At 41.3% G+C, this 14,204-nt stretch overlaps 1 protein-coding gene across 4 annotated transcripts in view; it reads right to left on the reverse strand.

Annotated features, from left to right (window-relative positions):
- The window catches only part of CAP2 (cyclase associated actin cytoskeleton regulatory protein 2), a 157,628-nt gene that overhangs the window by 124,818 nt on the left and 18,606 nt on the right, over positions 1–14,204 (reverse strand). For 3 of the 4 annotated variants that reach the window (XM_060614741.3, XM_060614737.3, XM_060614738.3), the window contains exons 2-3: positions 7,566–7,687; positions 3,305–3,405 (exon numbers count right to left, since the gene is read on the reverse strand). In XM_060614741.3, the coding sequence (XP_060470724.3) occupies positions 3,305–3,405; positions 7,566–7,686 (222 nt within the window). In that variant the 5' untranslated portion in view covers position 7,687. Of the gene's footprint in view, positions 1–3,304; positions 3,406–7,565; positions 7,688–11,415; positions 11,438–14,204 lie in introns of those variants that run through there. The other variant, XM_081795698.1, reaches the window with a different exon arrangement.

The raw sequence follows: 14,204 nt of genomic DNA on the forward strand, positions 1-14,204 counted from the left end.
CTTTGTGAAAAACAATCACGTAAGTCCAGTTAAGGATAAATGATGCCTGGCCAAGAGCTCGGTATTACATACACCCAGTTTCTGGGGGATCCTTTCCTTTGACATCGAAGACTATATTTAATCTAAATAGCTATTATAAAATTAGGCACTGTTGATTCTTTCTTAAAAGGGGTGCAAGCTTCGCCAGTGTTCCTGGGTTGAAGACTAGTTTAAATAAGCCCTTGGGTTTATGTTGCACACAAGAAGGCTTTACAAGATCTAATCTTTTCTAAACCTGTTATATTCTTTGGTTCAACAGGGCTTCCTAATTGTAGCTATTAGTTCCTCTTTTTTGTGGTCTGGTCTGTCAATGGACTATTGAGTGATCAGTAAATTAAAGCCCAGCCAGCAGCCAACACATCGAAGCAGACGTTAAATCATAGCTTGGCTGCCCTTATTCATTATTAGTATCTGTGAAACAGCTTTTAAATACACGGATAGGATTTAACATGATGCACATTTGTGTCATTCTCAGATTTCCATACTGTACAATCAGGTATGTGAGGGTTTTTTTTTTTCTTCTTCTAGGCAACAGGTGTGTTCTTGGAACAATGTTCAACCCCCACTTCTGGCTTATGTGAGAGGCAGCAGCTGCAAGCTTAATGTCACTGACACATGGTTCTATAAGAGAGAAAATAAACCGCCTTCTCAGTGTATTAAAGTCATGGGCAGATGGACAATAGCTGTCTGTACTTCCTTTGTGTTGTAGAAGCAGAGTCTAAACTTTGAGATGACAAGGTTTTCTCTGCCTCTTTTTCTCTTCTCCCCCTCCCCTCTCTTTTCTTCCTTCTTTCTCTCCTTCTTTCATTTTTCAAAAAACTTGTTAGTGAAAAACATGCCTTTCTTTAAGCATTCTGCACCCATTATTGAGAACTGTCCTCCAGTTGAGTCATATTGTTTTCAGGCTGACGAGTGGAGAGGAGAAAAAACGTGATATAAATCGGGCTGCACTTTATTTAGAACTTGCTTTGTTCTGAAAAGAATTGAAAGGAACTGTTTACTATGGAATTTGAAGAGACTTACTTGCTATGCAAACACGGCGTGTTTTCTTTAAGGGCAAATTCAGTGCTCCAGTACAACACTTCTATATCTAATTTTGTGAGATATTGCTAATGACAGTTACAATGTACTCTCCACCTCACAAGTACAATGTCAATGTTAACTGATAGGAACCATAATGATCCAGTAATTCTTGTAATAGAGTTTAAGACAACAAATGTTTGTCAGTTTCTTCAGAATCTCTTAGTAGTGGCAGGACTATTCCATTTTGCGTGTTAGTTTTCAGGTGCTGTCGTGCCTCAAACAGAAGCAGTCCAGCCACTGTCTTACTGCATACAAGGTTTCTCGAGAACAAGCACATTAAGCTCAAGAACAGACCCGAGTAATCACTGAGCTCCGGGATCCACTGGAAGTGAACACGTCTCATTGCACGGACTTTTCTAGAACCCATGGACAGCAGAGTTTCCCCTCTTCTGCCAAGAGGCGTTTCAATAGGGATTTTAATAAAAATGGAGGCCATGAGACGAATCTTCCTTTTTCTTAGACGTGACGAACAAACGCATTGCAAACGGGAGGAGACAGGCACCTATTTAATTACAATCCTGGAGTCTCTGGTATCACCTGAGCCACCAGATCACCTGGAAGACTGGGGTTGGGTGCTGCATATAATGTCTCATTGGGGGACAAGTAAGAGAGAATGAATCCCTTTTTATGTTTGCTTCTTTTTTTTTTTTAACCGCAAACCTCAGCTTTATTCAAGAATGAGATTTTCTGTGAATCGACACTGAAAATGGTTTTGCCATCGCTGAGAAATCCATGACCAGATGGATTTGGAATTTAATCCTCTGTGAGAAACAAAGGCAAATGAAAAAACAAGAACCTGCAGATAAATTTCTCCTAGGTTTTTTAATTGGTTTGGCTATGACATTAGATTTTCACTAAATGCATGCAAATAATGACTAGTGTCAAGGAGGATGCTAAACATTTTTTTAAATTTTTCTATTTTTGAGAGAGAGAGAGAGAGAGCCAGAAGGGCAGACGAAAAGAGAGACTCTCAAGCAGACTCCACACTCCGCGCAGAGCCCAACACGGGTCTCGATCCCACGACCCTGGGATCATGACCTGAGCCGAAACCAAGAGCCAGACGCTCAACGAACCGAACCACCCAGGTGACCCTAAACATTTTTAAATGTATCCAAAGTGTCTAAAACTGGAAGTCTGGCCCAGATATCATTAAAGGTCTTTATCAATCCAAGGATTACCAAATTCTATGATTTTGCGGGGCGCCTGGGTGGCTCAGTGGGTTAAGCGTCCGACTTCAGCTCGGGTCACGATCTCGCGGTCAGTGAGTTCGATCCCCACGTCGGGCTCTGGGCTGACGGCTCAGAGCCTGGAGCCTGCTTCCGATTCTGTGTCTCCCTTTCTCTCTGCCCCTCCCCCGTTCATGCTCTGTCTCTCTCTGTCTCAAAAATAAATAAACGTTAAAAAAAATTAAAAAAAAAAAAAAGAAAAAAAAAATTCTATGATTTTGCTTCTTCCTCAGGCTGCACTTTTCCACTGTGGTAAAATACACATGGTACCCTCTTCACTATCTTTAAGTGTACATCTCAGTACTGTTAAGTATGTTCACATCGTCCTGCAACAGATCTCCAGAACTTTCTCTGGAGTTCAGCTTTCATTGCAAGACTAAGACGCTATACCCATTAAACAAGTTCCCGCTTCTCTCTCCCGCCAGCCCCGAGCAGCCGGCATTCTACTTTCTGTATCTGTGAGTCTGGTTGGCTACTCTAGGTACCTCCCTCAGCTCAATGGATTCAGAGACACCTCACGTAAGTAGAATCATACAGTCCTTGTCATTTTGTAACTGACTTATTTCCCTTAACGAAATATCCTCAAGGTGCGACCATGTTGTAGCGCATGTCAGAATTTCCATCCTTTTTAAGGCTGAATAATATTCCCTTGGACGCATAGACCACATTGTGTTTGCCCTTTCATCTGTCCACACACACACGGTGGCTGCCACCTTTTGGCTATTGGTGCATCATGCTGCTGGGAACGTGGGTACACAAATAGCTCTTCAGGATCCTGCTTTCAGGATTCGACACTGGCTACATCATTCTGCATTGCCAGCAGCAGTGAACAAGGACCCCAGTCTCCCCATATCCTCACCCACCCTTGTCATTTCTGGGGTGTTTGTTTGTTTGTTTGTTTGTTTTTTAAATAGTAGTCATCTCCTCCACAGAGACAAAGAGAGAAAAGTACTCACGTGAGTCTCCACATCGCCAGCAAGGATCCTACTCTTCTGTAAAAACTCTGCCACCATGCTGTTCATCAGCTTATCAAAGGCTTCCACGGAGGGTGCCACACCTTTGGAAGAATCACATTTTGTCAGTCTCTGAGAGGTTTTTTTTTTTTTTTAATGTTTTTATTTATTTTTGAGAGAGAGAGAGAGAGATGGAGTGCAAGCAGGGGAGAGGCAGACAGAGAGGGAGACAGAATCTGAAGCAGGCTGCAGGCTCTGAGCTGTCAGCACAGAACCCGACGCGGGACTGGAACCCATGAACTGTTGAGGTCATGATCTGTGCTGAAGTAGGAAGCTCAAATGACTGAGCCACCCAGGTGCCCCAGTCCCCAGGAGTCTAATGAAAAGCTGATACTGCTTTGCCAGAGGCCCTATGGAAGCTTAATATCACCCATCCCATTCTCATTCTTTTCACCCAGGCAGTCATTCAATCGGTCAGTATTCCTGAAACGTTTTTCAATGGCTCAAGAAAACACAATGCTCTCCTATTTGAGTAAGCACTTTCACCTACATTCGAATTTGTTTCTTCCCCAAACTCACGAGGTTAAGTACCACCATCATAGTTTTCCTGGTTGAGGAAATGGAGATGTAATCGGAGCACATGACTTGACCAAAACTATAGTCAAATAAGAGGCAGATCCAAGAACTGACATAAGCCAAGTGTACTTTCTACTACACTGATCTGCCCAGGTGCTGTGAGACCTTGCACACAGTTACCAAGATTACCCAGGACAATTACAAGGCAATAACAAACTCTGGTAAGTAGGAAAACAATGCCAATGTCACACATTCTGTTCCATCCTGTCCTCACTTCCTGGGGGAGGGAGGCAGAGTTGGGAGGCATGAAAAGGTCTGCTGAGCTAACTCACGTTAAGTTTTGATCTGACAAATTACCATAAAAACCCAAGCGACAACGGCCCAACCTGGAGTGCTCTGTATCTCTTTCCCTGCTTTTTAACAGAAAAATTGTGTCTTAGTCCCAGATTTCATGTCCCTAATATTGAAAAACTCAACCCTACAGGCAATTAAAATCCAAACCAAAACCTAGGATTCCCTTTCTCAAACTGTACATTAGTAGCCATGCTCATAAAGCTGTAGGATAAAGCTTCCTTCCTTTCCCAGATGCCCATTTCCACAGGCCCAGAAGGTGATGAAAACAGCTGCTTACAGTGCTGTGCACCTACAGTCTAACTTCTAAGCAGGCTATTGAAGCTGAACCTTAAAGTTCAAAATACAGTACATACCAACTTCTGGAATATAAAAGGGGGGCAAGCCCACAGATTCCTTAGGGGTCCATTTGGAAGCAGATAAACCCGTTTGTTGCTGTGGGAGACACCTGAGAGGTGTCTGCGATGTATTTAAAGTTAGAGAGTTTGAGACATGAGACAAAGGACTCTACACAGCAGAAGGAACGGTTATGAAAGGAAATTATTTTCCTATTTCCCTTTCATCACTTAGCTCTGTTCACACCTCCTCTGGGCAGCCCTTAATGACCTGTCTTTCTTCCCAGCCTGCATCTTGTGAGCATCCCTTAATCAAAGCAGTTGTGGCCCTGAATAGCAAAGCATGGAGACCAAAGATTCTGGAGGATTCTGCATATAATCCATCTTAGATTTCCTCGTATATAACAAAGTACTCATTACTTGGTGTGTGCGCAAAAATACTTCTTCAACTGTTGAACCAAACTTACCTGATCGTCAGGGGGAAAAAACCACCATAAAACACAACATAGCACCTGTATCATAAGAAGGCAGTTCGCTGACTTCTGCATATTACAGATGTAGTGGACAGGGTTCCATCTAAAAATTTCTTTTTATTTCTTTTTAGATTTTTTAGTGTTTATTTATTTTAGAGAGAGAGAGAGAGAGAGAGAGAGAGAGAGAGAGCAGAGGAGGGGCAGAGAGTCCAAAGCAGGCTCCAGGCTCCAAGCTGTCAGCACAGAGCCTGATGTGGGGCTTGAACTCACAAACTGTGAGATCATGACCTGAGCTGAAGTTGGATCCTTAACCAACTGAGCCGTCCAGGCGCTCCTAAAAGTTTCTTTCTAAATCAAAAAAAAATTTTTAACTTCAGTTATAACATCACCATAATAACGATGTTTTATATTTCAGGTGAGAGGGTGTCCTTAAGGATTTGTTAAAAATAGAATTTAGAAAACCATCAAAGCTTACTAAATTAAGAAGAAATGAAAGCGATGCTGTTTAGGGTTGTAAAATGTTTTAAGGATGGTTATCATTCAGATATTTTACTAATTATCCTGCTTACCAATGACCCTACTGCATTCCTAGTAGGATAATAAACCGCTGGGTAAGTTGTTTTACAAGACCTCATTCTAATAACTGGTTTGGAACAATTTTCTGTATTAGAAAATATCTGTTTAAATACTTAAGTAATTTAATTATACACCTTCCAATTTTGTTTAGTTTATTAAGTTTCCCTGAAAATTACTGTTGTAACAAAGAAAATACAAAGTGCAGTCTAGTACCTCTTCAAGCCAAGTGAGGTTCAAATTATTGAGTTTTTCCCCCCTTTATTCAACAATGCTACACAGTGTTCTGAGAGTTGGATTTTACTTATATTTTATGTATCTACAGGCTTTCTATTTGTGGGCAGCAATCGTACAGAAATGTCTTTTGATCTCCTGATGTCAAAGACATAAGGAAACCCAAGTTATTGAAGCGAACATGAAAATATTTCCTTACAAATGAGGTTTACTGAATCTCCTACACCAATTATACAGTTAACAAAGAGAGGCTCAGAATGAAATCATAGATGTGTTTCAGTTGATGTGGAAGAAATTTACAGGCCCCTGGCAGCCTCCCTTTAAAGAACATCCCCTTTCAATTCATTCAAAACATTTTAATTTTCATTATGTTCAGGGGGGAAAAACCAGTCTGTGCATTTGTGTTCATGCAGTAATTTTTGTCCTAAGGCATCCGATACAAGGCACAGCCCCCAAATACTCCTGAAATTCTAGAAGCACCAATGTGGATCTTGCCTAGTGAAAGCTTTTTTTTTTTTTTTGAAGCCCCCATTCCCCTAGGCTTTTCTCGGTCCCCAAAGCCTGATAGGATTCAAAATGGGTCAGATAAGGAGGAAATGTACTTGAGACAAGAATAGAGTTGCCAGATGAGATACAGATCCCCGAGTTACATTGGAATTTCAAATAAATAATGAATAAATTTTTAGAGTTAAGTGTGTACCATGCAGTATATCCCAGGCAATATGTGGAACATACTTATACCCCCCCCAAAAAAGTAGTTCATCTGAAATTCAAATTTAACTGGGTGTCCTGTATTTTTATTTCCTAAATCTACGACCTCAGACAAGAAGGAACTGGAAAAATTACTGTCGATACTTAGAGAGTTTGCCTTATATGGTATTCTTCTAGCTAACTTTTATGTTATGTTGTTAACTTTTTATGTTTGATCATATATTTAAAATCTTTTTTTTTAAGTGGCATTAGCATATGACTTTAAAGGCATATTTGGTTAGGAACAGGCACAGGTGACACAATGAGACGTGATCATGTTACTTGGAACCAACGTTTGGCTTCCCGTCAGACTCACTTCCTTCAAAACTGCAGTTCTTAAATTTAATGACTTGTTCTCTTTAAAATTCAAATCTACAGAATGATAATTCCTTCCAATTGACACTGTAATCGAGAACATTAATTTCTCTTTGATAAAAGTACTCAGGTAATATATGTATAGCCACTGCGGAATGTGGAACAACAGTATAAACACTAGAGCAAACGAATAACGACATTTGGCACATAGATTATACTCTTAATAGGCACAGATACTGGTAATTTTTGCAGATTGTGGGTTGAAACTTTATTTCCTTTCCCTTCTTCAGGGATGGCTTGCATCTGGTGAATATCATGATCACGTACAAAGGAAGGAGTATGGGGGCGCCTGGGTGGCTCAGTTGGTTAGGAGTCTAATGCTTGATTTGGGCTCAGGTCATGATCTCACAGTTCGTGGGTTTGAGCCCCGCCTCAGGTTGTGCGCTGAAAGTGAGGAAGCTGCTTGGGATTCTATCTCCCCCTCCCCGCTGCATCTCAAAAAAAGTAAACAAAACAAATAAAGGAAGGAAGGAAGGAAGGAAGGAAGGAAGGAAGGAAGGAAGGAGTACGAAAGCTGAAGAAAGGGTGATAAAAATATTTCCTGAGAACTAAGTGATGGGGAGAACATTAAGTAATGACAACAGTTGGTGTCCCTACCTCTACTGACACCATTAAGTCCCTCACAGTCCCCAGGAGGCCGGTGTGACTCTGCAGACAGCGACTCCAGTCGGCCGACCACCCGTTCCAGCCTCTCCATCAGTCCTTGCATCTCTGCCATTCTAGAAAAACACAGGCACAAATGGAGTCCGTGTGAATGTCAGGGAGGATTAGCAAGCTGACACCATTAAATTTAACGGCAGCAACAGGGAAAATAGAAATTACTCGGAATGGCTTTCATTACCTAGAGAATATTTCTATACATCAGGAAAATATGTGAAACTCCAAAAAACGTAAACCTTGGAACAAAAAAAAAAAAACCCAAAAAACCCAAATTATATTGATCTTGGTTTCTATTCGATTCAATGACTTTATAAGCTCCATATGCAATACACAAAAAAAAATCACTCCCTACACCATTAACAAGTATCTCCTTGGATGCTTCCTTGTGCTATGATACAATCTATGTCTAGCATAAACTAAAAGCCCGTGAACATATATCTCACAATTAATATTGCCAACTCTTATCCTACTAAGTGGTAGGAGCATATTTTAACTATTTCCAATGGTTTCTTTCTGTGAAAGTATAACTCTCCAGGGGACACTAAACCCACTGGTAATTCTTGTTTACCTACTCAATTACTTTAAGCCAAACAGCTGAGCTGTTTATGAATTGAGTTTATGAAACCATATCACTTAGCAGGTGACTGGGTTTTCATCTCGAAGGGCTAACTGTCTTCTACTTACTACCACCTTCAGTGTGTCTGCCGCTGGATTACTTTAGGTTACAATTATTCCGAATGGTGGAAATTTTTAATTTGAAATATTAACAGTGTATATTTCGTTTTGCTGCTGATTATTTTTGGACAAAGTTTAGTTTTAGGTGGAGTGGTTTCTGGAGACAGGAAGCTTCGGTTCCCCGGCAGTCTCTGCTGGGATAAATTGGGTTTGACGCTGGATAAGGGATTGAGGATGAGAGCGGGCCTGTTGGGAATCTAGCTTTTCTGCGTCCAAACACTTCTTAGAGAGCTATCCTGAGTGCGCACAGGTGAGTACCTTAAAACTGCTGGCCCTACAATGTAACGTTATGAAGGCAACCGCTGAGGAATGGAACCCAATCTAATTTGGCCAAGTTCATGAGATCCAGCTTAGAGATACCATAGCTCCCGCCATGTCAACCTACGACTGCTTTTGGCAAATTCAGGCTGCTGCCCCAGAGAAAGTAAGACACACCCCATCTTAATCAGCGTCTGTAGCTCTCACTCTTGAGAACTTTCTAAGCATCATCTTAAGCCAAAGAAGATAGACGTGCTCCCATAGAGGAGACAGGGCTGCCCCAGAGGGTGAGTAAATACTATTTCTCTAAGACAGGTAATGTTTTCTATTTCTGCAAACAACCAACTAATGCATTTTTTTGTGTGTTTTGTATTTCATAATGATGACATGTCACTGCCATTTTCAAGAGCAAGGTTAGACTTATCAAAACATGTGGGTAGCTCTGTACTTCTGCATCCACACGTTAGATGGTCATCAGATACGGATGGGGGGGGGGGGTTCACTGCCTATTTTGGAAAGTCATCTCCTCTGAAACTGCCAGCAGCTATGCTTTCAAAATATGGGGCAGTGTTCTCTGCACGGCTGAAATCAGCATCTAATCCCAAGGGGATTCAAAATTAGAAGTTTCTCATCTATTCTTTTCCTCTTAACGTCAGAGCTTTCGCTTCTACTGCAATATGAAAAAAAAAAAAAAAAAGAAGCAATTTAATTGAACCCTTTACGTAATCGTGCAAGGGAACTGGGTATCCTGTAGGAGGGTGAAGGCCATTTGAGAGATGGTAAAACCCCTCAAATCTTTTAATAGGCGTCCATCTGTTCACGGTTATCTATGTTCTCTGTTACTCAACTTGCCAAATGTTACACCATAGACCTAGCCCATGCTAAGGGAAAAAAAAAACGTGTTTGCTTTGTTAGCAAGTTCCCGATGCCCCAACAGAAAGGCACCCACCACCTCCAGAGGCTCACAGCGCCATTTCAGGAAGGCCTGTTACATTTCACACTTAGGATGGCTGTCCCCGACTGGGGCTTAATCGGCCTCCCTGACAAGACTCAAACTCACACTATCTAATAGCGCTCCATATGTTGAGAGACAACAGGAGTTAGCCCACACACTGCAGGGCCAGGCTGACTGGTGTGGAATGCAGTCTGAAAACAAATCAGATGTCACTTCGCGTAAAATCACCATGGACTGGAGTCTTGTCACAGCCTCTGAAGAGATCAAAACACAACCCAGGCAAGGAAGCTGGAAAGATGCCTCTGGGTTTAAAATTTTAGAACAGTTTCTAAGAGAAATGGAAGAACAAATAAAAGAGAGAATAAAAAAGAGAAAGGTATCCAAAATATACATGGTATATTCCCAGGGAGAATGATGGGGTCCAAGATGGCTATGCTTTCTTCTCCCAACACACACACACACACACACACACACATCCCTCCCCACATGTGGCCTCAGCTGCTATCCTGGCTCTCAAGAATGAAGAAAGAACAGAGCAACAGATTCTCCAAATTCTTCCCAGGCAGTTCCATTCGCCTTGGTTTTTCAAAGTGGATTTAGCCAAGTTTTCATGAGGCCAGGAATTAGGAATCAGGCTGAGGAAATGGATAGGACAGGAAATGGAGACAGCAAGGTCAGGGTAAGGAATGAGTCAGAGCCAGGTGGACAGACAGATGGATTTGAACCAGGAAGCCAACAGAAGAGGGGATCTATGGCAAACTGGTCAGACATAAGATGTTCTAAGAATCAGATGAGAAGCAGAGAGAAGCCAGACACACAGCTGGGCAATCAAGAGACTAGGTCAGATGATGAGGCTCAGACTTGGTCTCCAGACTGTCTAGACCTCCAATTCATGCAGAAGAACCCCAAGATGAGGTCCCCTATAACCTCCGGCTTATAGAGGATAAACACAATCATCTGACCAGGTGTGAGGGTGGGTGGAAAGAAAAAGTGGGAGGAATATGGAATTCCATGACCTTCTCTTTTTAATGATCTGTTTTAGCAAATGACACTCGAGGTGAATCTTAATTCCTTGTTTTGTAATAATTTGGTAGTATTCTTTCTTGAGTTCCTTTATAATAGGAAGTAGAACTCATCTTGGTTTTTTTTCCTCATTTGAATTATCCCCTTACTTTTCCCTTTTTAAAGTTTAACTCTTTAGACATGCACAGAATTTAAATAGCTCTACAATAGTTCTATGAGGCTGCCCCCTTCCATTTTTGCCTTGAGAATCAACCGATTTCCATGATTTTAGCTGTTTCTTTCAGTAATTATCTCCTCATCTGTACATAACATGCTTCCATCTCTGTGTGTCTTGTTTCTCTTCGGTTCCAGGCATTATCCACTGAGTTCCCACCAAAACCAAGAGGTTTTGCCCAATCCCCACCACCAGACACATGAACACTTCCTTTTGCCCAGTACTGTTGTGTCACAATTTCTATGTGACCAAGCATCGGGGTCAACCCGTTTATGACTATTCACAGCTGAGTCACAACGTATCCTAAAATTGTTCTCCATTTTCTTTTTTCACAACCTGTTTCCCTGCAGCTATGTTGTTCAGCTTCCCAGTTTTCTCTACATACTTAAAAGCTATTCACCTCCAAACTCTTCTCCCAGTTGTACAAGTCTCCTTTCAGTTGAGGCAAACACGTCTGGAATGCTATTACATCTTTCTTCTCAGAGGCATCTCTTCTGGAGAATCACTCCAAGTGCATGAGAGCTCAGTAGGCCCACGGTGCCTCTGGGACCAGAGATCTGCCTTCCCTTTCACCCCAGGGCCTTCTCCCCACTCGTTCTTACCTAGTAACACCTGCTTTTCCGATTCTATACCCTCCTCTTTCTTGGTGTACTTTCTTAACTGTCTTCTTAGTTTCAGAGCATTTTCTTCTGAAAACGAGGTACGCGAAAGGACAATTTTTGTGGAGAACCTGCAAGTCTGAAAATACCTTGATTTTGCCTTCACACTTCGGAGGTTTGGCTGAGCGTAGGATTCTGGGATGGAAGTTTTCCTCAGAATTTGCAAGCCATTCCTCCACTGTGTTCTAGCTTCCTAGGTTACTGTTGAGAGGTCCAAAGCCGTTCTGATTCTCTGATTTTTCATCCCTTGATGCAGTCTTTGTTTTCCTTTCTGGAGGAAGTTTGCGGGGTCTTTGTCCCCAACGGTTTGGGATTTCACAATGACATACCTCAGGGTTGATCAAATGTTTTAATGAATGATTTTCAAAAAGGTGTGGCAAAAATAGGAAAATGGGCATCGCATCCTGTTTATCTCTGAGTTTACAAACTAAATTTTGTGGGTTTTTTTTTTTTCAAATAAAGTAGTTAGGATTCTAAATACTTAAACAATTTAAACTCCTTTACACCAAATACACCCATTTACAAATATTTCATACACTTCATTAAGAATATAGCCAGTTAGTATTCTCTCATATACTGTCTTTGGTAGCATTTTCCTAGGTGAAAGGATGGCTGTCATCATTTAAAAATTTATTAATTTTATATTATTTTATATTTGTGTTATATTATTTCTATTCATATATTACTTTTATATTATACTTATGTTATTTTTATAGTATCACTTAAAAGTTAAAAAATAACATTGGTCATTTCATAAAACCCATCCTTAAAGTACAGATAGTTCCTAATACTAATTTTGTGTGCAATGCTCTGCAATAAGACAATGACTAAAACAGTGAGAGAGACGACATTCCTATCCTTTCCCATAGTAGTTTCCAGAAAGGGAGAGTTCCCCAGACTTACAAACATTTTTACAAGGTCTCCATCGTTTGCCTCTTTTTAACCAGGGCTGTTTAGAGGGGGCCCTGCTTTTGGAATCACTAACTGAAGTTCTTGGGGAAAGAGCTTAATTTTGTTTTGCTTTATTTAGTTACTACCTGTACATAGGGTTCCTATAAGTGTGTAGAGAAAGGCACACAAAGTCTGTGACATGATCAGTGATAGATGTGTTAGCTACTGTTAGGAAGACATCCCATTTATTTTTGCTAACGGTGCAAACAGATTTACAAACCACTGTATCAAGCCTTTGTGCATGTTAACTGCTGGGCAATCATCTAAAAGACTTGGCCAACAGAGTTGTCAAATCACTATGAACGTAATTACACTTCCATAAAAAATGAAAACTAAGTAAGTAAAATAAAATAACATAACATAAAAAACCTGGCCAATGGAAATGACTAGCTAAACATTTCAGGTCATACCTTATAATTATACCCTTATAATTTTTTTTCCCTTGTCTCAGTTTCCTCTACTCACATACTTATTATTCCGCCAAGATTTCTAAAAGTGGCTTTCTCAAGTCCACGTGCAACGGTGAGATTTTTGGTGTGTAATTAGTTTGGCAGTCATATGTGTTCCCCCAAACATTAAAACAATTCAGAACTGATCAACATATACTACATTAGTTTTAGATGCACAGCTAATGATTTGATAGAGTATGACGTAGTCCTCCCTTATCCCTCAGGGATCTGTTCCAAGACGCTCCCAGGAAGCCTGGAACCTCAGAGAGTGCCAAACTTTGTATATGCTGTGTTTTTTCCTACATGCACATTCTTACGAGTAAGTTTAACTTCTCTATTAGGCATAGTTAGAGGTTAACAAGAATAACTAACAATAAAATAGAACCATCACAACAGTATACTGTACTCTAATAAAAATTATGTAAATATGACCTTTCTCTTTCCCAAAATACCTCACTGTGCTGTACCCATGCTTCTTCTTGTGATGACGTGAGATGATAAAATGCCTACGTGATGAGATGCGCTGAGGGAATGACGTAGGCGCTGTGACAGCAGCACATGGCTGCTACTGCCCTCCCGGCCTCAGAAAGAGGATCATGTATCTACTTTAGCACTGTGATCGACTGCAGGTAACTGAAACTGTGGATGAGAGGCGGCTACCATACAGGGAGGTGGTGGGAGGGGGGTGCCTGGGCGGCTCAGTCAGTTAAGTGTCCAACTTCGGCTCCGGTCATGATCTCGAGGTTTGGGAGTTCAAGCCCCGCGTCAGGCTCTGTGCTGATAGCTCGGAGCCTGAAGCCTGCTTCAGGCTCTGTGTCTCCCACTCTCTCTCTCTCTGCCCCTCCCCTGCTTGCACTGTGTGTGTGTGTGTGTGTGTGCGCGCGCGCACGCGCATCTCAAAAATAAACATTTAAAAAATAAAATAAAATAAAAAAGGGGGTGACTTCTGTACATTGCAAAATGATCCCCACAATAAGCTCAATTAACCAGCCCCATACACAGTTACGGATTTTTTTCTTGTGTTAGGAACTTTTAACATCTGCTCTCTTGGCAACTTTCAAATATACAACACGATATTGTTAACTACAGTCACCGTGCTGTAGATTACATCCCCAGGATTTCTTTATCCTCTAACTGGAGGCCCCTACACATTTCCAGAATGATTTGTTTGCTTTAAAAGAGCTCTCTGCTAAGGACACAAGCCCAATCTCCGTGGAATCACGTTTGGAAAACAACGCTCCTTCATCCCTCAGATTGTCTCATCCAAATCGTCTTGTGCTCAGTGGTAAGGGGTCTGGTAAGACAGAACTACTTAGTCTAACCAATTATAGC

Source organism: Panthera onca, chromosome B2, assembly GCF_046562875.1.
Source record: "Panthera onca isolate mPanOnc1 chromosome B2, mPanOnc1 haplotype 2, whole genome shotgun sequence".
Taxonomy (NCBI): Eukaryota; Metazoa; Chordata; class Mammalia; order Carnivora; family Felidae; genus Panthera; species Panthera onca.